Consider the following 20,252-nt stretch of genomic DNA (forward strand, 5'->3'; position numbering starts at 1 on the left):
CTCTCTCCGCTTCGGCCGATTATCGACGATGATCGCGGGACGCGCGCGCGGTCGTTCCTTCTCCGCCGGGCAATTACGTCGCGTACCGGCCTTACCGTACGCACACGCACGCACGCACACACGCAGCTGTTGAACGGGAAATTTATCTTCGTCCCGGGACGCTCCGCGCCGGTGGCCATAAATTTTTTTATCGCCAGCGACTAAGGTCCTCGAGGATGTCCTTAATGCGATTTCTATTCGCGGCTGACTACAACCCGGCCGGGAATTTCGCCGGAATTTCGCGTCGCGAAGGGGCTGCGAGGCTCAAGAAGAAGAAGAAGAAGAAGAAGAAGAAAAGAAGAAGAAGAAGAAGAAGAAGTACGACCCTCGCGCGACCAGATCTATATAGTTCGATACGACATCGGTCGGGAGGAGCGACGAGCGCGCGCGCGGATCATCTGATCTGTTTACCTCGATCGATTTCTTCTCCTCGGTCGGGAAAATTGTCGAGTCTCTCGCGATTGATGAAAATCGCGCGCGGAAACAGGGAGGGGAGAGAACCTTCCGCGTTAATCGTGTCCACTTTTCGCTGCCCCGCGTGTCTCTCTCTCTCTCTCTCTCTCTCTCTCTCTCTCTCATCGGCAACGTACGAGATCGATTGCGCTCGAGCGCAATTAATTACAGTTTCCGAGTAACTTAACGAGACGCGGTAGTATTACAGCACGTCCGTGCCCCAGTCACCGTCGTGACATTCAACGCGTGTCGGGAGACTTCATTAGACGAGAGCCGTGTCTTGTCAACAGCAACTCGAAACTCGATTAACTCGCGTCTCCCCCCCCTCGCCGCGCGTCTCTTTCGCCGCGAAAATACGAAGAAACCACGCGCGTTATTCGCGCGCACGTCGCCGCGGCGCGCATCCGATCGCTCCCGGCAACGCGACGTGTATCACACACATAGTAGATGGCCGAATTCCTTCCAGGTGTGTCACGCCACGTGACTCACGAGTAGCGCGCGCGGCTAGCCGCAAGACAGAACTCTCGGCCTGAGTCGGGCCTTGAGTCGTTCGAAGCTTCGCCCTTTCTGAAGCGACGCCATCGCGCCATCGAGTGCTTGATTCCTGACCGCCGCGGCGCGGCGGCGGCGCCGCCGATACTCTTCGCCGATACTTTTTTCCCGCCGCTGACTGAGCGTGATAAGAAACGAACGAACGCACGTTGAGCCGGCCGAAGCGTCTCACGCGCGGGCCGGCACCCCGCGATTTTTCCTCTCTCTCTCTCTCTCTCTCTCTCGAAGGGATGACTTTCGACCATTCACCGACCAGACCCCGTAATTGTCCGCACGTGATAACCGCCGTGATAACTCCTCGCTCCGACTTGCTGTTTAGGTCGAGGCGCGTAGCGTCTCGGCTCGGGCTCGGCTAGCGAGAAGCGAGTGCCGATCGGTGCGGAGCACACGTCTTGTTTTTGTCCACCGAACTGGGTTAAGTAGGGAAACTTGTAGCTGGTGATGGCAATTTCCTCGATCGGGAGCGTCGCCGACCGGGGAGTTTATCAGCAGTGCCTAGGCAGCGGCCGTGCACGTGTCAGTAGTGTGATTAACACGCCGCGAGCGGCGACGTTTGCGCCTTTTCTTCTTTTCTCTTTTCTTTTTCTTTTTCTTTTTCTTTTTCAAGTACACAGGTAGATTGCGTGCGGAGGAAGGTAACGGAAGCGTGCTGCGTCGAGGCCGTCGTCGTTTTCCCGATCGATCGCCAGGCGCGCGTTATCGAGAGCAGCGCGACGGAGCGCACAGTGGAGCCAGATGACGTTTTTTGGTTGAAAATTCTCTAGAGACCTGAATTTCCAGTCGATCATCGACAGCAACGGATGAGGTTGATCCTGAATAAATTCCAAAGAGATCTGTCTGGCCGAAATTTTGAAAAAATTATCGCTTCAGGGTTCATGGGTTTAGGGTTCGTCTGAAAAGTTTATCGTTTAAAGTACAGTGTCTTGGGTCTAGCTGTGGCTAGATTGGGTTCTTGGACTATTTGGGCCTCTTAATACATACGGCTTCATACATCCACGAGCTAAAAAGTTCTCGGATTGATAGATTCCTAGATTGATGGGCTCAAGACTCAAAATCCTTCGGTTTGATATTTGATGTTTTTGTATTTTATAAGTGTCGGATAATAAGTATTTCACGCTAGGAAAAATGTATTGTTGCGTGAACCAAAATTCTGTTGTAACAACAAAATAATTTGGTTAAAATATGCCCAACAAAACTGTTTAGTTCCTGTAAACAAATATCTTGTTCGCATAACGTAATACTTTTGTCATAGCCAAACCAAAAAAACTCGAACTATATGGATTTGGTTGAAAATGCTATAATTTTTTCTCAATATATAAAATCTAAATTTTAGTGCACGGAAAGACAAAGTAGTATCCATTGGGCATTATTTTAGTTTATGTAAAATAATATTTCGTTATTATGTAATTTTTACGGACAAAACAACTAAAATGCTTAATTTTCATGATATGAAGTCCAAGAACAAAATCATCATTTGGTCCAGAGAAAAAAGGCAGAAAAATATATTCAGTTGGGACAACTAAATATTTTGTCATATAAAACAAGATATTTGGTTGCGTATTAAAAAATGCCTCAACTAAACAGTTTTGTCAGAGATACTAAATTTTTTTCCTGGTGCACAAGTTTCTCGCGTTCAACGCGATAAATTTTCCTCTCTTGGGGCTACCAATCGGAGAAAAGAATTTCTTTTTAAATCTAAACTCTCGCAAGACGGATCTCTTCGGAATTGATTCAGGATCAACCTTATCACCATTGGTGTCGATGATCGGTTGGAAATTCAGCTCTCTGCAGAATTTTCAACCAAAGAATGTCATCTGGCCCCCACTGTGTGCCGCCGCCGCCGCCGACGCGGCGGGCCTTTCTCGACGACTCAGCGCGGCGCGTGAATGTCACTTTGATGCGCGCGTCAAGTTACCAAGAGCCGGGCGTTTCTCCATCGGCGAACCGACGACGGTGCTTCCTTCGTAGAGAGACGGAACGTGCGCCACCTCCGCGTGTGTGAGAGACCGGTCGGTCGAGTAGGAGAGATGCGCGGCCTCAGCTCGTTGTAACGAGCAAGGAAAACTGAAGCGGACGACGAGGAGGCAGGAAGGAAAGAGGGAGAGAGAGAGAGAGAGAGAGAGAGAGTGTGTCAGGGAAGGAGGGAGGGGGGGGCAGAGAAACCGTCTCTCGCATTAGCCGGGGTGGAGTCGCGCCGCGGTCATCGTCCCGCAAACTTTCGTGTTTGTTTTCTCGATCGGCGGAGACAATAGCCGGCGAAGAAACTCGCGAATACCGAGCAGAATCCGAGCATTGGGACCGAGTTGACGGGAACATTGCCGCGCAAGGAGAGAGCTATCCGATATTTCCGCAACTTTCGGAAAATCAAGATTGCTTCCCGCCGGTGACAGAGCGCGCTCTCGCGGATCGGCCCGACCGAATGGAAAAGTTATGTACACACTCTCGTCGTCGCGTGTCGCGTGCGACATGGACAGGATTATCGATAATGTTAACACGTGGAGACAGCGGGGAAGGAGGGGCGGGGGAGGGGAAGGAGGACGATATTCCGGGACTCTGCCGTTGCGTCTCATTGTTTCCTCTGCGACGGCGATTCAGCCGGGGAAGAAAAGCGATCGGCTCGCGCGCGCGCGCGCGCGCGCGAGAGAGAGAGAGAGAGAGAGAGAGAGAGAGAGAGAGAGAGAGAGAGAGAGAGAGAGAACGTGTGTAGATGTATCAACGGCGAATTGGATCGCGCGACGTGTATTACCGGCGCTGTTTTTCGACATGCACGACAACTCGCGCGCGTCCGATGGCCGCTCGTAAACACGATCATTGCGATCGTGCGAGCGCGCGCGCGCGCGCGCACATGCGATGCGATTGAAGCTGGATGGATGTAGGTCGGGAAAATATCGCGCTGCCGACGGGTGAATCTAGCCCGAGCTTACGGTCGATCGCCGCTTCGCGATTGCTGCTGTTGCACGCGAAGCGCCGCTTCTCGAAAACTGCGGCATCATCATGTTTTACGAAGCGCGCGGCTCGCCGACTGCTAATGCCGACGATTACTCCGCAGGGGGAACTCTGGGGGGGGGAGATTCGCCGTGAAACTAATAAGGGTTAAGCCCTTTAGCGGGCGGGTCGGCTAACAACAGCGCGCTCGGAGTTTCCCGGAGTGAAATCACGCGCGAAACGGGCGATCGTTCTCGCTCGGAGCGACGGCGGACAAATACACGGCGTGAATGTTTCACTCGAGTTCTCAGAGAGGAGGAGAAAGAGGAGAGAGAGAGAGAGAGAGAGAGAGAGAGAAAGAGAGAGGGGGGGTGGGGAGATTCTTACTTCGTACGAGCGAGTGTCTCCATCGATCAGAGCTGAATTCGTTCTCTCCCGCGAGGCCTCGGGGAGGCGCCTCGGTCGGGGATTTCCTCTGCAAGCTCGAATGAAAACATTCACCCGACTCGATTCGTCGTCGGCTGCCGAATTGTCTTTGCTCCTTGTGAGAGCGAGTCTCTCTCTCTCTCGAATTCGAATACTCTGCGGCGCTCTACTCTCCGAGGCACTTGGCGGGCGAATCCGCGCGGCGAGACGATACTTTGACGACGACGACGACGACGACGACGAAACCTAAAGCCGCCGCACGCGCAATTATAAACAAAGAGTGGTGTTAATTCGGCGGCCCCGTTTAAAATTGACAGCGTCATAATGGCGTTTGGTTCGCGCCGCGCGATAATCGCCGGCCGACCAAGTGCCGCGAGAGAGAGAGAGAGAGAGAGAGAGAGAGAGAGAGAGAGAGAGAGAGAGAGATAGCGAGCTTTGTCGGCTTTTAATCTGCCAGCGCGTCATATTATTTGTCGTCGAGCGTCGGTATCGTCGTAACAGCATTAACCGTCGAATTTCGATACGAGGCGCCTCGGAATACAATAAACATTCATAATGTGTCCAAATGCTGTGACTAATGCAATGTAGCAGAGCGTGCGCGCTGCATCCAGCTCCGATCGACCGGCGCGCATTTAATTACTCTCTCTCTCCGGGGGGGGGTAGGGGGAAGGGCTCGCGCTGGAATTTCGCTGCTCAAAGCGCGCGCTCGCTCTAGCCGGCGAAATACCGAAATAGAGCGCGCGCGGCGGTGCTGTCGCTGGTTGATGTGATATACGCATCTCATACGCACGATACGTCATTCGCACAGGACTGCATATTGGTCAATAGCACAAAGTACGCGAGAATCGCGAAACGCAGCGCCCGCCGGGACCAAGATAATCCTCGGGATCTTTCTGATTCTAGGGTGCTCACCATCAGCTCGGACCTGCCCACTGTTCTGCAGGTGTTGAACGAGGTCGTACCTAATCTAGAAGAGGTGAGTATACTCGAGTTTTCATCTCGTCACTGATCCCCACTCTCCTCTTTTTTTTTTTTTCTTTTTTTCTCTTACTCAGCCTTCGATCGCTCTCGTGCGCAACCAGATTTCTGTATCTCCAGTGAAATAGCAGGGCGACCGGCCGGGGTCGCTCGAGTCCTCCGAGTGACTCCTCGCTCGCTCGCGCGGAGAGCGAGGATCCTCGTCGCTCGGAGTCGTCGAGTGCTGCGAATGTTTTCCTTCGCAGTTGAAGGGCGAATCTCTGGCCAGCGGACTCTCGCACGCCAGATGATGACTCGCTTTGATTTTGGCCGACTCGCTGTCCACTCGCGCGCTCGCGGATTAAAAGTCTTCTCCGACATTCGGCTGACAAGTCGGCCGACCTCGGGGAACGAGTCAGACGCCGATTTGTTTCCAATTTTTTATACTTACTTTTTACGTCAAAATACGAAGAAATCTGTTATCATGTTTTTAGCTTAAATTAATTTTTTCAATTTTTTCGAAATTTCTAAAGTCTTGCACAAGCTTGCACTATTTTATACACATTTAAAACAATATTTCTTAAAAATGTATATATCTGATTTGTTGAAACTTGCACACACACGTCGCCGCCGATTATGAATCAGAAGCATTTTGTAAAATTCAAAATGGCTTGATCTAATATGACCGACGTCATTGTTGGAAAAGTGTTCGGTTTTACGCTACATTCGACGTTGGGTAATCTTTCGGCTCGCACTATCCAGCAAACAACGTCATTTTAACGTCAAAATCTGGCAAAAAATGAACAAGAAACGAGCGAAAAAAAGAATGAACGAAAAACTTGAGAAATTTCGAAAAAATTGAAGAAATTAATTTAAGCTAAAATTGATAACAGATTTCTTTATATTTTAACATAAAAAATAACTATAAAAAAATTGGAAACAAATCGGCGTCTGACCTTCCCCCCCGAGGGAGGGTTTACTTGTAAGCACTCGCTCGTCTCTCGCGCTCGCGACGCCCGCCGATGTGAGGCAGGTCTCAGTGGAGCCAGCTAATACATTGAAGTTTCCACGATTTATTGTAGACACGCTTTCAGAACGGTTCCCGTCATGGCAGCGACGAGATCGACGTGCGCATGCTGGTGCACCAGAGCCAAGCGGGATGCATCATCGGCAAAGGCGGCCTGAAGATCAAGGAGCTGCGCGAGGTGAGTCACTTTCTTAGTAATTAGCCGCGACTCGCGAGACAATGCAGCTTGTTTCTTGCGTCTTTCGCAAGGGGGGCGGAGAGAGGAGCAGCCAGTCGTGTGTAGCGTCTCGCGACGATGTTGTGAGAGTCAACGATGCTCGCGGGATTTCGTGCAGAAACGTGGGCGCGCCGACGTGCGGAACGATGTGTTAAGGCGCGGCGAGGGGGGCGGAGGGAGGAAGAAAGAAAGAAAAGCAAAACAGGAAGGAAGAATGGAAAAAGAACGGAGAACGAACGTGCTTCACACTCTGATCTTTTCGCGAGCTGTGCGAGTTGTCTTAGCGGGTCTTAAATACTTGATGTTATCGAGTGACGCAACGTTAAAGTGGCGGCATGAAAGTCAATTGAGACTTCATGTAGAGGTCGCGGGGCTTTTATTTTATTAACAATGTAACGTGAGAAGGGGCAAGATAGAAAGACAGAGAGAGAGAGAGAGAGAGAGGGGGAGAGGGAGAGAAGGAGAGAGAGAGAGAGAGCGAGAGATTGCAAAGTTCCGCCGTCTCTTGCGAACGCAAACACCGCGCGCGCGATCGGTTTATGAACTTTAAGTCGCGTGTTCACTTATTAACGAGGCGAGACAAAGACGCGCGGAGTCGAAAACTTTGAAGTGCGAGCCCGTCTATCATTTATTTACGGGCCTCTCGGTTTGACTACGAGGAGCACGAGGAGCGGACCTTGCCGCATGTCGCGAGAGAGAGAGAGAGAGAGATGACAATAGGCGATCTAGATAGTCGCGCCGCGCACGTCGACTACGGGAATTGTTGGTACTTAAGGATTTGTTGTCGTCAACGCGAGAGGATCGTTTCATCTTGCGCGCTCCGGCGACGCTAACAAAGCGGCGCGGCGCGACTCGATGAAACGACAATTAATTCTCCTTTAATTAGCGATCTCTCCCCGACATCGTGGCCCCGATTTTACATAACGAGCTCTGTACCCGTCCGGGTTTTCCGGCGAAGGGCTCGGCCTGGCTGGCGGGCTGGCTGGCCGGCCGGCCGGCTGGCTGGCTGGCTGGCTGGTTAGCTAGCTAGCCTGCTCTGAAATATACAACGTGGCCAAGTGGCTCGTTACGTTTCCGCGTTCACGAGAAACAAAACCGAACGTAGCCGACCGAGCTTTTGTCCCGCCTCGAATCGGTGAGTGCTTCATTCGACGAGGAGAGCGCCGCGACTTTCTGCAGCCTCTTCCTTCTCTTCGCCCTTCGCTCTCTTTCCTCGCCCATGTCGTCTTTTCCCTTGTCCCTTTGTGACGCGACGATTTCGTCGCCGACGTATGTACCTTGACGCCTCGACGGCCGGCAGATGTGATTTTCTTCTCTATTGCACACCGGCGATACCGTATTTGCCCGTTATCCGGGCGTTACGCGCGTTCGCCCTCCAAGTTTGGCGAAAGAACAATTAGAACGATTATCGCACGCGCGCCGTCGGCGAAACAGAGCGCGTTAAAAGCGAGAAGCGAGTATTTTTCTCTCTTTTTTTTTTCTTTTTTCTTTTTTTTTCGCCATTTCAATCAGTCACATTTCGCCGCGGCAAAATCGATCAATCCAATCGACGTTATGGACTCGAGAGGGTGTTTTTATTCGCCGCGGGATTCTCCGCGAAGGATAATGCGCGTGCGCGCGCATTCTCATCACTCGCAAGCAAACTTAACGAGCATCCATACGGTTACTGTGTGTATCGGCTGGTGCGGCACGCGCTGAGTAACGTTGTTTGGCAATTTAGCGAAAACTTATTCGTAATTTCGTCAGTCTTAACATCCTCCCTCGGTGAAGAGCTGCCGAGATAATTAGTCCATTAGAGTTTAGTTAACTGCTGCGTCGGCTAATACATTTAAACGTATTGCTCGAGGGGGAATAGTCGACGGGAAGCAATCGAGTTTCGGAACACCGTTTCGCTGCGGCGCGCGCGAAAAAGTCAAGATAAACCGCGACGAGAGAGAGAGAGAGAGAGAGAGAGAGAGAAAGAGAGCGAGCGAACGCCTCGCTTTTCCTCCCTCTGGATCGTCGATCAGCCATCGGGGCCCGAACAGAGCGCGAAATACGTTCGTTACTCGATATTTCGCCCGTGCGAAATTTCCTCGGGCGAAAATCCACTCAGGGCAAAATTCGCGGCCGCGTCACGCGCGCCACGTAAGACACGCGCTCGCGCACGGCGCGGATAATAAAAGCAAGCACCGCCGCGCGTGAAGAGGAGGGACGAGAGCGGTGGGGGGGGGGGCGAGGGTGCTCCAGCTACCCCTGTGGAACGAACGAGGAACGGGAGACACGGCACCGCCACTCGGCGACATCGCCAAGTCGTTTTATTTCGACTCGCGGCCGCTCGGGGGAGGGTAGGGGTAACTTTATTGATTCCGAACGGGATTCCGGCGCGTTTTTTTTTTTTTCCTGTCATGGAGGATCCTGTCTAACTGCCAGAAAACGCGCGCTCGCGGCTCCGTCTCTCCGCGAAAAATCGAGCGAGCCGACGCGACGCGACGCGACGTAAGGATTGAACGGTTATTTATTATTCCGCGCGAGCGCGCGAAATTGAGCCCGGCTTCTATTTCCCTCGTCCTCTCCGCCGCGAGTGAGCCGTTTCTCCTTCTCGCGGCTCAAACGGGAGCTGCAAGGTTACGTACCTTGCGACTTCAAACCGTCGCGTCGGCTTGCTTCAGATCGCGAATTCTCTGGCGGGCAGCCGCTACTTGCCGCGCGGAACGACCGATCGGAATTCATCGGCTGTTCGGCAATGCGAGCGCTCGCTGATCGCGCTGATCCTAATTAACCCCCTCGGCTTTCGGTCGTCGACCTCGGCGGCCGCGCTGCGACATTGGCCTTTATAATTGACGACGACGAGGACATTAAGCCACGAACGTATTCACGCGCCACCGGTGCCGTTTCCTTTCCGCTCTCCCTTTTACTTTTTGATTCCTTCCTTCAAACACAAAGTGTTGTCCGCGATTTCTGCGCTCGGCTCGCGCAACATTCTTCCCGCCGCTTTATCGAGACGGTGCTCCCGATGACGCACGAGGTCCATGCAAATAGAATGACTGATAGGCCCGAATGCTTCTTGATAACGACGGTCGAAGAATGTGAAAGGAATACGAGATGCGGCAGACAGAAATATGCATGACGCAAGGCGACGGGGGGGGGGGGAGATGGTGACACGAGGCTCGGATACACTTGTGGATCTGTGAGTATAATGCGAACACGATGGTACACTTTGAACCTTCAAAAGGACCCGGCGGGACGGAGGACGGAGGAATCGACAGCGCAGAGCCAGTGGATGAGCAAACTGTCGAATCGATGCAAATCCGATTCGGTCTTTAATGGTCTTTACGCGCGCGGTTTGTCCAAGATCGCGCAATAACCGCGGCGAGTTGCGATCACGCTGTGTTGTTTGTGCCTCGCTGTGGATCTCGCGTGTCACGTCGTCCATGAAGTAATCGCATAAAGGCGGAGTCGAGAGGAAGAGCGAGAAGCACACAACAAACGTTGTTGCGTCGCGAAAAATCCAGAGAGCGAAACGCGCGCGCTGTCAATTGAGATAAAACTTTGATCTCCGAGCCGGCCGTTTAATTCTGCAAAGGTTCCTGCGCGATCGGACTCGATGATACACCGCAGATTCGCCGTATCTGTTTCAAAGCGGGTGCACGGCTGGGCCGGCTCGATAAAAATGCTAGCGATTCGAGGGAGCGCCGCCCGGGTTGTGTATGAAATGTGCTCGACGTTTTCACCGACTCGAGCAACGGGACGAGATTTTGCCGCCGCGTTAACCGTACAGATCTCGTTGAATTGGGAGGACACTCTCTTTGCGATGCATCGCTGCTCACATCCTTTTTTTTTTCTCTCCTTTCGTTCCCTGATCTGAGTCTCGTTTTTCCCTTCGAATCCAAATTCGAATCCCCCATTGAATCCGCAAAAGCTGCGTTGTCGCACCTACAACTGTTATTTTCGTAATTTCGTGCGTATCAACTTTTTCGAGAGCTTCTGACCTTTAAACTCCCCGTTAAAAGTTTTTCAAATCCGTCGAAACAGAATGAAAGATCACGAGAATAAATGCTGATTTCTTCTTCCATCCATTTACTCGGCAATCTTTCCTTTATTTGATTATTTATAATATTTGCTTGTCACGTGTTCTCCATTTGCAGTCGGCTAGTTTATACTAGCATAATTAATATATCGCTGAGTGAAATTAATAATAAAGGTTAAATGTGCAGATGGAATATTGAGGTGATCGAATATTCAATCACGTTAATATATATAATCTCTTTATATAGACAATATTTTATTAAAAATACACGAGATAATACTATAAGTCAAATGTTAATTTTCAAAAACGAGTGCTTTCTCGAGCCTGCCCGAGAAAATGACAATGCAAAAGCAACCCCTCGGAGCGTCGACGGCAGTTCGACATTCCACGTCGAAATCTTTGCAAATTGATGCCTCGAGTTTGACAGGATCTGGAACGGAAATACATCGCGACCCGAGCAAAAAATTTCTAGGGCCTCGTGAAGCATAAGGCCCCGATGAAACTGAAAGTAGGATGCCCTAAAGAGGAGGGATGCTTCATTATTCCACACAGGCCCTGAGTTGCATTTTTTAGGGATACCTTAGATCTAATAAATAAGGCTTTGGTAGGGAAAGCTGAGAAGGGCCTTGGAAGGTTTCTTCAAGAGACTGCTTTAGATGTACAAAGTCAGGTTTTATTATGACAAATTGATAAGACCCGAAGCGTGCAATCGGAAAAATGTATTGTTGCGTGAACCACAATTTTTGTTGCAACAACAAAATAATTTGGTTAAATAAAACTGTTTAGTTCCTGTAAACAAATATCTTGTTTGACTACGGTTTGTTCGTATAACGCGATACTTTTGTTATAGCAACCAACAAGCTTGAACTATATGAATTTTGTTCATAAAATACTATATTTTTTCTTAATACATAAAATCTAAATTTTAGTCAGCACAGAAAGACAAAATAGTATCCACTGGGCATTATTTTAGTTTATGTAAAATAACATTTCGTTATTATGGATATAATTTTTATGGATAAAACAACTAAAATGCTTAATTTTTATATGTATGAAGTCTAAGAAGAAAATCATCCGGTCCAGAGAACAAAGCGGAATAATTTATTTACGTGGGACAACTAAATATCTTGTTATATAAAACAAGATATTTGGTTGCGTATTAAAAAATGCCTCGGCCAAACAGTTTTAATTTTTCTAAGTGCGCGAAGCGCAGGCTTTTGCAGGCCCGCTGCTGCCTGCTTTTTCCTACCCTTCGAGCTGACGCGTCTGGTCCGTCGCGTTGCCGAGGCAGCGTGCGCCCGTTCGAACACGTACACGAGGAAGCCATATGTCCGCTCGGTGGCTAATCATCAGGCGCTTAATGCAGCTCGTCGCGTGCTAACCACACGTGGCGTGCTGCGTGTCAGCGGCCAAGTGCGTTCTAGCATGCGGCGGCGATGTGTGTCCACGATCGTTCTTCGACTCGCCTACGTGACTCGCGGAAAACCGCCGCGTGTCGCGCGCGGCAGAGAGTCGCCAGCGCTTCCCGCGATTGTTCTTCGTCATTAGCGCGTTAGCGTTGAAATCCGACGTTTTTGTGTCGGATCTCTCTCTCTCTCTCTCTCTCTCTCTCTCTCTCTCTCTCGCTCTCTCTCTCTCTCTCTCTCGCTCTCTCTCTCTCTCTCTCTCTCTCTCTCTCTCGCTCTCTCTCTCTCTCTCGCTCTCTCTCGCTCTCTCTCTCTCTCTCTCTCTCTCTCTCTCTCTCTCTCTCTCTCTCTCTCTCTCTCTCTCTTCCTCTTCCTCGATCGTTCGTCGAGCTGGAATTCCCGCGATTATCCTCTCGCGATTGGAGTGCACTTTGAGATCGTCGATTGACGAGACGAGCATAACAATCACAGCGGCGATGATCATCAAGCGCCGCGCGCTGCCTTCCGCCACTGTCGACTACTGTTTTGCCATTGCGTCACGTCGCGGCTCCCGTATAATCTTCACCTTGCGTCGATGCGTCATTCAGATCGCGTGCCGCGCTCGCGGTGTTTATTATGCAAAGATCATCAAGGCTGCTCTGGTTGCCTCTGGAGTCGCGGAGAGAATCGTTCGCGTTCGCAACAGGTACGCGTTCGCAGTCTGAGGTCTCCAATGCAGCTGATATCGATAAACGTTTGTCACACCCGAAGCGTCGGCGGTCTGATCTCTCTCGCCGAAAGGACGAAAGTGCAGTCGCGCCGAAAGTTTCGTTCGCGCGGCTCCCTTTTTCCTCTTCCTTTTCCTCGCCTGCTCGTCGCGATGTTTCCTCAGACGATCCGGTTCGTTTCGTCCAAGTGGTCGGCGCCGCGCAAGTTTCGTGCGTTTAACAGGCGAACGGGAGAGAGAAAGAATGAGAGAGAGAGGGGGGGGAAGAGAGGGCGATGCACCGAGTTATAACGGACAGGGGCGAGTAAAAAAGCTCTTCCAACGAAGCTCGAAATTAATTCCAGGAAGGTACGCCAGATAATTATGCACACGCGATGCCTTTATTATCCGCTGACGCCGTTTTGTCTACGGCGCCCGTGCGCGCGCGCCGTGCACGAGGCATGAGCGCGGAGTTGCGAGAGAGAGAGAGAGAGAGAGAGAGAGAGAGAGAGAGAGAGAGAGAGAGAGAGAGAGAGAGAGAGAGAGAGAGAGCAAGAGAGAGAGAGAGCAAGACGAAAGGTCGGGGAACAAAATGTTGCACCGCAGACTGTAAAATTACGTCTACGTGCTTTTCACCGCGCGCGCGCGCGCATGCGCCGGTCATCCGCGCTTGATATTTGCATACGGTCTTTTCCGTCACGTGAACCGGAAACCAGCCGACAAACAAACGCTTTTCTTACATTGTCAACACGTTGACAAGAAAGTGTGTTAAAGGAAAGAAGAAGGAGAAAAAAAAGGAGAAAACGAGATCAGTTCACGTGCAGATATTATGAATTTCAAAGAGAGCCAGGCGTTTCGCTTGACGGACGCAAGTCGCGTCGCGGATAACGCGGGATTGATCCGAGCGAGCGTCGTATTTATTTGCAAATTAATTTCCATCGCGCGTATATCGGCCCCGCCATGTGCAAATACGGCGCGCACCGCGGCGACGGGCGGCCGGTCGAGAAATAAATGGCGCGTGTTTCTCCAAATGTAACGGGCGGCGGCGGCGCGCGAAATGCGGCTCGTACAACCGCGATATTTGATCGTCGCGGGCAAGAACCGCGTCTGTGTGTTTGACTCGGCGAATATTTCATCCAGCATCTCCCGATTGAACTGCACGATTAATTAAAGTATCAAAATGTTTGCCGCGCATGTTCCGCCGGGTGTGTAAACTCTCGCGTCGGGGATTTTCGATAATGAGCAATGGCGAGTCTCTCTCTCTCTCTCTCTCTCTCTCTCTCTCTCTTTCAACAACGCTCTTTGAGCATCTTCACCGTCTTGACGTGAAAATAATATCCGGGGAGGATCGCGATAGAGAGTCTGAATTTCCTCGAGCGAAATCTCGTCTTCAACGAGAGAGAGTACGAGAAAGACGTCAGACCGAGCGTCGAAGTTTGAACTGGAGAAAAATGGGAGGAAACGCGTCGTTTTATCTAGTAAGAAAGAGAGAGAGAGAGAGAGAGAGAGAGAGAGAGAGAGAGAGAGAGAGAGAGAGAGAGAGAGAGAGAGAGAGAGCGCGCGCGCGGGCAACATGTGTTGCTATGGGCCCTTTCTGGAAGGTCCGCGCGGCACGCAATCCCCGAACAGGTGCTGTCGAACCTGGTAACGGACGCTTCCGAACAGCTGCCACGCCAGGTGTAGCTAGTCCCTAAGCTCCATGACGCTCGGCGAGCGCGGCGCGAGCGGAGTGTCCACGTGAGCACCTTAGTCCTCCCGTCTCCCCTTGTTCTCTCCTTTGGAGGCATTGCTGCAGCAGCAGCAGCGGTAGCAACGGCAGCAACGGCAGCAACGGCAGCAGCAGCAACTCGTCCCCCCCCAGCCAATCCGGCAAACTCCCTCTCTCTCTCTCTCTCTCTCTCTCTCTCTCTCTCTCTCTCTCTCTCTCTCTCTCTCTCTCTCTCTCTCTCTCTCTTTCTCCAGCGCTGTGTGTTCTCAATGTCGCGTTTTGCATGCCGCTTTCGTTGCGAAGCAGAAATCCGCCGCGAGCCGCGAAATCCGTGAGAATTCGTCCTGCTGCAGATTCACGCGTCTATCGGACAGGAGCTCTGACAGGGATGCAAGAATGTTGAATGGAAGTAGCTCTCTGGTCGCAGACGAGGAAGAAAGAGGGAGGGGGAGAGAGGGGGAGGAGGGAGGGGGAGAGCAATTTTCACAAGCGCGGGACATTGGCGAGAGTCGCTCGAGCGAGGACCGGCTCTGATCGGCAGGCTCCTGTCCTGTTTAATATTGTCGCAATTTGGATCGCGGGACAGCGGTGTCTCGGTGTCCGAGGACGGCTTAAACCGGGCGGCGCGTCGCGCGGCGGAAGCGGACGTAGGAAACGGGCGCGGTGGTGAAGCCCCCTCGCGGTTGAATGAAGTCGAGGCGGAGTCGCGACAGCGACCGAAAGCGAGCCAGGGGCGCATGACGGCTCCGCGAACCTGCCACCTTTTCAGTAGTCGTTCGTACGTGCGCTCGCGAGGTCCTCCTCTCCTCGTGCGAACCGCGCGTCCCTCTTTCGCTCGGTGCGCACTTAGTTCCCGGGGGATTTCGGGCAGAGTTCTCTCTTACGGGATTTTCCTCGGCGATGGGTACGTACGCAAATCTGCCGATTGACGCTCCTCTCTCTCTCTCTCTCTCTCTCTCTCCCCCTTTCTTCCCTCCTTCGCTTATTTAGTCGTTAACGTGGAGCATCAAAGGCCACCATTGTCTCGTTTGCCTCTTTGTGACTTTCTCTCTCTCTCTCTCTCTCTCTCTCTCTCTCTCTCTCTCTCTCTCTCTCTCTCTCTCTCTCTCCTCGTCGTGCTTTCGTGCTCGTGTCGTCAACGGTGTCTCTTTGTTCTTTCTCCTTTTCCTTTTTGCGGCTGAAACACTCCAGTTTTCACGAAGTTTAATCGTTAATTGAGAGTACCTTTTTTCCCTTTTTTTTCTTTTTTCTTTTTTTTTTTTTTTTTTTTTAAAGAAGATTTAATATACAACTTTCTCCGCGCTGTCGTTATAACTTTAAATAAAAGTGCTATCGAGAATTATCGGGCGAAACTTTGGAACGTTAACCGTGGAGCTGGAAGCGTGCAGGCGGGAGGGCACAGTTCGTCCGTTTGCTCGCATCGAGAATAGACTGTGCGAGTAAACGCGGAAGTGAGCTCGAAAAGTGGAGTTTGCGTCGGGATTTATAAACTGTTTATTAAAGCGGCGCGCGAGGAACGGGTTGAGGGGAACGGCGGAGAGGAAAGTGAGGAACAGTCCCTCACGCGAGAAAAAGAGAAGCTGTATTTGCTCGGGCTGCAGTTGTACGAGGAGGACGGCGCGCTCGTTTTCAAACACGCTTCCGTATCCGCTTCCGCTTTCCGTAACGCCGAGTAATCTTCGTTTTCCTCTCTCTCTCTCTCCTTTCCGCTATGTACGCGAAAAAATATCATGGTGTCACCCCAGCTGAATCGCGGCGGCTGATTCGAACTTGCCTGAAAGGTCCGGCGCTTCGTTTTTATCGCCGGGAGTCGGCTAATGCGAGGTACTCGGACTTTAATTTAAAGCTACATTCTTTATTTCTTGCGTTATTTTTTATTTTATACACTTTGCGCGCCTGTCGAATTTTGCCGAGCCTGCCTCTGCTCTCTTCCTCTTTGCCTTTTCTCTCTCTCTCTCTCTCTCTCTTTCTCTCTCTGTTTTTTCCCTCTCTGCGCGTGTCGCACTCTGGTCTTCTCCTATATTTTCGATACCACCGCGAACGCGCGAACAATTCGTAGCGGCCGCAGGTACACGATAGCGATTTTATCAGCGATTCAAACGTGATTACGACAATCACACGCTGTTATCTGTATTTTTCCTCGACCGCGCATCGTTTTGTCGGTCGCTGCTTGTTGTCGCCACGTGGACCGGTGCAAAGTGCAGACGCGTCGTATGCAAACGAAGGAGAATAAAGTCGCGAGAAAATAGCTCCGACCTTCGAAACTTAAACCTTCGCCATCGGTGGATAAGACGCGTTGGGACGACACACAGGCGGAACTGTTCCTTTAACGGCCGTTTTATCGATCACTGCAAATCTTATCGGTCGGACCTGTGCAAGGAGGAGAACGTTAAGCGATATCTGTCCATCCCAGCGATACGTATCGAAGCTGAATGAATTCCAGACCTCGATTCGCTTCTAATTTCAAAGTTTAATCTCTCTTTCTCTCTCTCTCTCTCTCTTTCTCTCTCTCTCAGCACTACATAAACTCAGGTTCATTGAAACTTAGATGCGAGACCCGACCCCTCGCCCCTCGGCTTAATCGCTCGATTGAGATAACGCGAAAAAACCCAGAGAGAGAGAGAGAGAGAGAGAGAGAGAGAGAGAGAGAGAGAAAGAACGGGAGATCTCTCCGATTCCGCAAGATCGAAATTTATATCGCGCCCCACTTCAATTTCCGAACCGGTGTAGCGACAGTTTACCGTAATAGGAAATGTGCCGCCACGATGAAATTTTACACCGGTGGATTACCTCGTGCGCGCGCGCGCGCGCGATTTCGACGGGCGAAAATCACATTTTTATCGACGTCCCTAGGAACTAACGTCAATTCGTCGAATTTATCCGCCAGGCGGGAGCGATTGGAAGGTTGGAGATAAAAAAAGAAATGAAAGAGAGAGAGAGAGAGAGAGAGAGAGAGAGAGAGAGAGAGAGAGAGAGGAAAACGCGACGTTGCACGCGTCGTGGCCCTTTCGTTTTAAGTTACGCTCGAGGCCAGAGGGAGAATGGGGCGAGAAGAGAGGGGTTGGAATTTTTAGGCTCGAGGAAACGAGAGAAAATTGATCCGCGGAAGTTTTTATTATGTACACTTTCCACGTGTGTCGGGAGTAGCGAATTTTGTCGTGCTTCCCTCTGCTTCCCCGCGCCCTTTGCTCTTCCTCGTTTTCTTTCTCTCTCGCGCTGCGTGGCAGATTTTAATTTTAAATCGCGCTCCGTCGAAAGAGAGCAGCCTCGCCGGCGAAATTTTGCAGAGGGCTCTTTGCCTCTTTTCCTCTCATCGACGTACGTCGATGTTTGCCGGTCGTAGTAGTGCATAAATCTTCATAAGAACGACGGCGATGACGATGACGATGACGATCGCCTCGAACCACCCCCTCGCGTCGCCGTTGGGCAAGAAAATTGCGCACTCGTGGTCGTGTTCTCGATCGAAACGCATTCTACGATATTAATCCGTGATTGCCGCCTTCCGAGAGGTGCGACGCGATCATCGAATTACTCCTCGTGATAAGGCTCTCGTGCCTGGACTCCGCGGACGGCGGAAGGGGGGAGGGAGAAAAAGAGAAGCGAACGAGAGCTCGCTCGCGTGTCATTGCGCCGTACTTCTCCGGCGGAAATTTATGCCGTTCGCGGAAAACGCTCGGCGAGGGGGTGTGCGAGCGGAAAGACAGGGGACGGTGGCATACAAAGGGGTGGCGACGCGAGGAGAGGTGAGTAAGGACCTCAAAAATAGAACCACTTTGCCGGGGGAACAATATCGTGCGTCTTAGCTTCACTCCGTAAAATAAACAGTCCCTCCTCCTCACCCTCGCCTATGTCCTTTTCGCCTATATTCTCCGCCTCCATCTTCTCCTTTCCTCTTGCTTTCTCTCTCTCTCTCTCTCTCTCTCCCCCCCCCTCTCCCCCTTCTCCTTTTTCTACCCGGCACTACATTTTCATACATCGCGTCCGCCGTCTTTGCCAGGTTACGAAAGGCGAATTTCCGCGACACTTCCTCGCTTCCGCGTCACTTTATTCTCCCTCCCTCCCTCCCTCCCCTCTGCAGCCGTTCCTGCCTTGCCAGCCCACTCCCATGGGAATCTCGTATAGAAGCGATTCGTCCTCTCTCGTGTGTGTACGTGCGTGTTACATGCTCACACACATACACACACACGCGCGCGCGCACAGGGCACGACACATCGGTGCGCTCTGCGCTCGTCGCGCGCAGACTCTAAGCTGTTTATTAAAAAGCTTTTAGCGATATTAAACTGTCCGCGAGGAGCTCACCCGCCCATCCTGAGAACGAACGAGCTCTCCGCTACTTGTTCGTTCTCTTTTGATCATCGTCGTCGTCGTCGAGACATCATCATTCGAAGCGTGAATCGGATGTGAACCGCGAGAGTTACCCGGGCATAGAAGAGCATAGTCTTCTCTCGACAGAGGGGAGAAGGAGGTCGATCAGCGAGTATCGTCTCTCGACACTCGACGGAATCCGGACCGTTCGAGGACATCGTCCTCTCGACGAGTGGGAATCGGTTCCCCGCTATTTCTTTTCCCTCCGTTGTTCGTCGCGCGCGCGCGCGCGCGCGCGAGACGACGCCGTCTGGAGTTCGTTAAAACACCACTCGAGAAGCTGCGTACACAGCCAATGGCTGGCGCCCATTATTCGACCTCTCCTACCTACGTCCTACACCCTATTCTCTCTTTCTCTTTCTTTCTCCCTTGCCTTCCTTCTCTACTTGCCCGTGTTCTGAAAACTTCAAGTACTCCTCCGCTCTAACGGCGACCGAGCGTGCCGTAATTTCGCGGCGATCGATGTTCCTCCTCGGCCGCGCGCGCGCGAGCGCGAGAGAGAGAGAGAGAACGTTCTCTCTCTCTCTCTCTCTCTCTCTTTCTGTAACCACGTGCGTGCGCGCTGCAGCGTCGTGACGCTTCTCCGACGCGGACGCAATCGTTACGTTACGTTGTCGCTAAATCTCTCCCGTTGGTCCACGGCTCCGAAACAAGACTGCTCCGCAACTCGCGACTTCTAAAAGCTGAAGCGACCAGAAGCTCCGTCCAGCTGGACTCTGCTTCGACGGAGTTTTTACTCGGGAGGCTCGCGGCCCCTTTCCGCAAAGAGACTGAAGCTGACTGAAACTGAAAGATCGTCTTAAATAACAACCTCCGTCGACACTTTCGCCGGGGAGAGCCGTCCCCGCGTCGCTCTCGGAGAGGAACGAAAGATCGCGAGTCGCGCGGCACAAACACACTAGGAAAGATGTATTGTTGCGTGAACCAAAATTTTGTTGTAACAACAAAATAATTTGGTTAAATAAAACTGTTTAGTTCCTGTTTGATTACGGTTCGTTCGTACAACCGTAATACTTTTGTTATGGCAACCAAAAAGCTTGAACTATATGAATTTTGAAAATACTATAATTTTTTCTTAATATACAAAATTTAAATTTTAGTGCACAGAGAGACAAAATAGCATCATCCATTGGGCATTGTTTTAGTTTATGTAAAATAATATTTCGTTATTATGTAATTTTTATGGATAAAATAACCAAAAATGCTTAATTTTTATATATAAAGTCCAAGAACAAAATCATTTGGTCCGGAGAACAAAGCAGAAAAATATATTTAGTTGAGACAACAAAATATTTTGTTATATAAAACAAGATTTTTGGTTGCCATTAAAAAAAAATGCCTCAACCAAACAGAGTTCTTTGTTAGAGATACTAAATTTTCTTTTCCAGTGCAGACAAACAATTGCCCACACTTGTTGGTTATTCCGCGAGCAATTAACTCTCTTTTGTCGTATTCATCCGTGCGTCGCATTCGTCGCGGGGGT

General features: G+C 51.1%; 1 protein-coding gene across 1 annotated transcript in view; it reads left to right on the forward strand.

Annotated features, from left to right (window-relative positions):
* The window catches only part of HnRNP-K (Heterogeneous nuclear ribonucleoprotein K), a 110,476-nt gene that overhangs the window by 66,081 nt on the left and 24,143 nt on the right, over positions 1 to 20,252 (forward strand). The window contains exons 7-8 of the mRNA XM_025305284.1: positions 5,299 to 5,371; positions 6,435 to 6,557. Of these exons, the coding sequence (XP_025161069.1) occupies positions 5,299 to 5,371; positions 6,435 to 6,557 (196 nt within the window). The remainder of the gene's footprint in view (positions 1 to 5,298; positions 5,372 to 6,434; positions 6,558 to 20,252) is intronic.

The sequence above is a fragment of the Harpegnathos saltator genome, unplaced genomic scaffold, assembly GCF_003227715.2.
Source record: "Harpegnathos saltator strain DR-91 unplaced genomic scaffold, Hsal_v8.6 scaffold12, whole genome shotgun sequence".
NCBI lineage: Eukaryota > Metazoa > Arthropoda > Insecta > Hymenoptera > Formicidae > Harpegnathos > Harpegnathos saltator.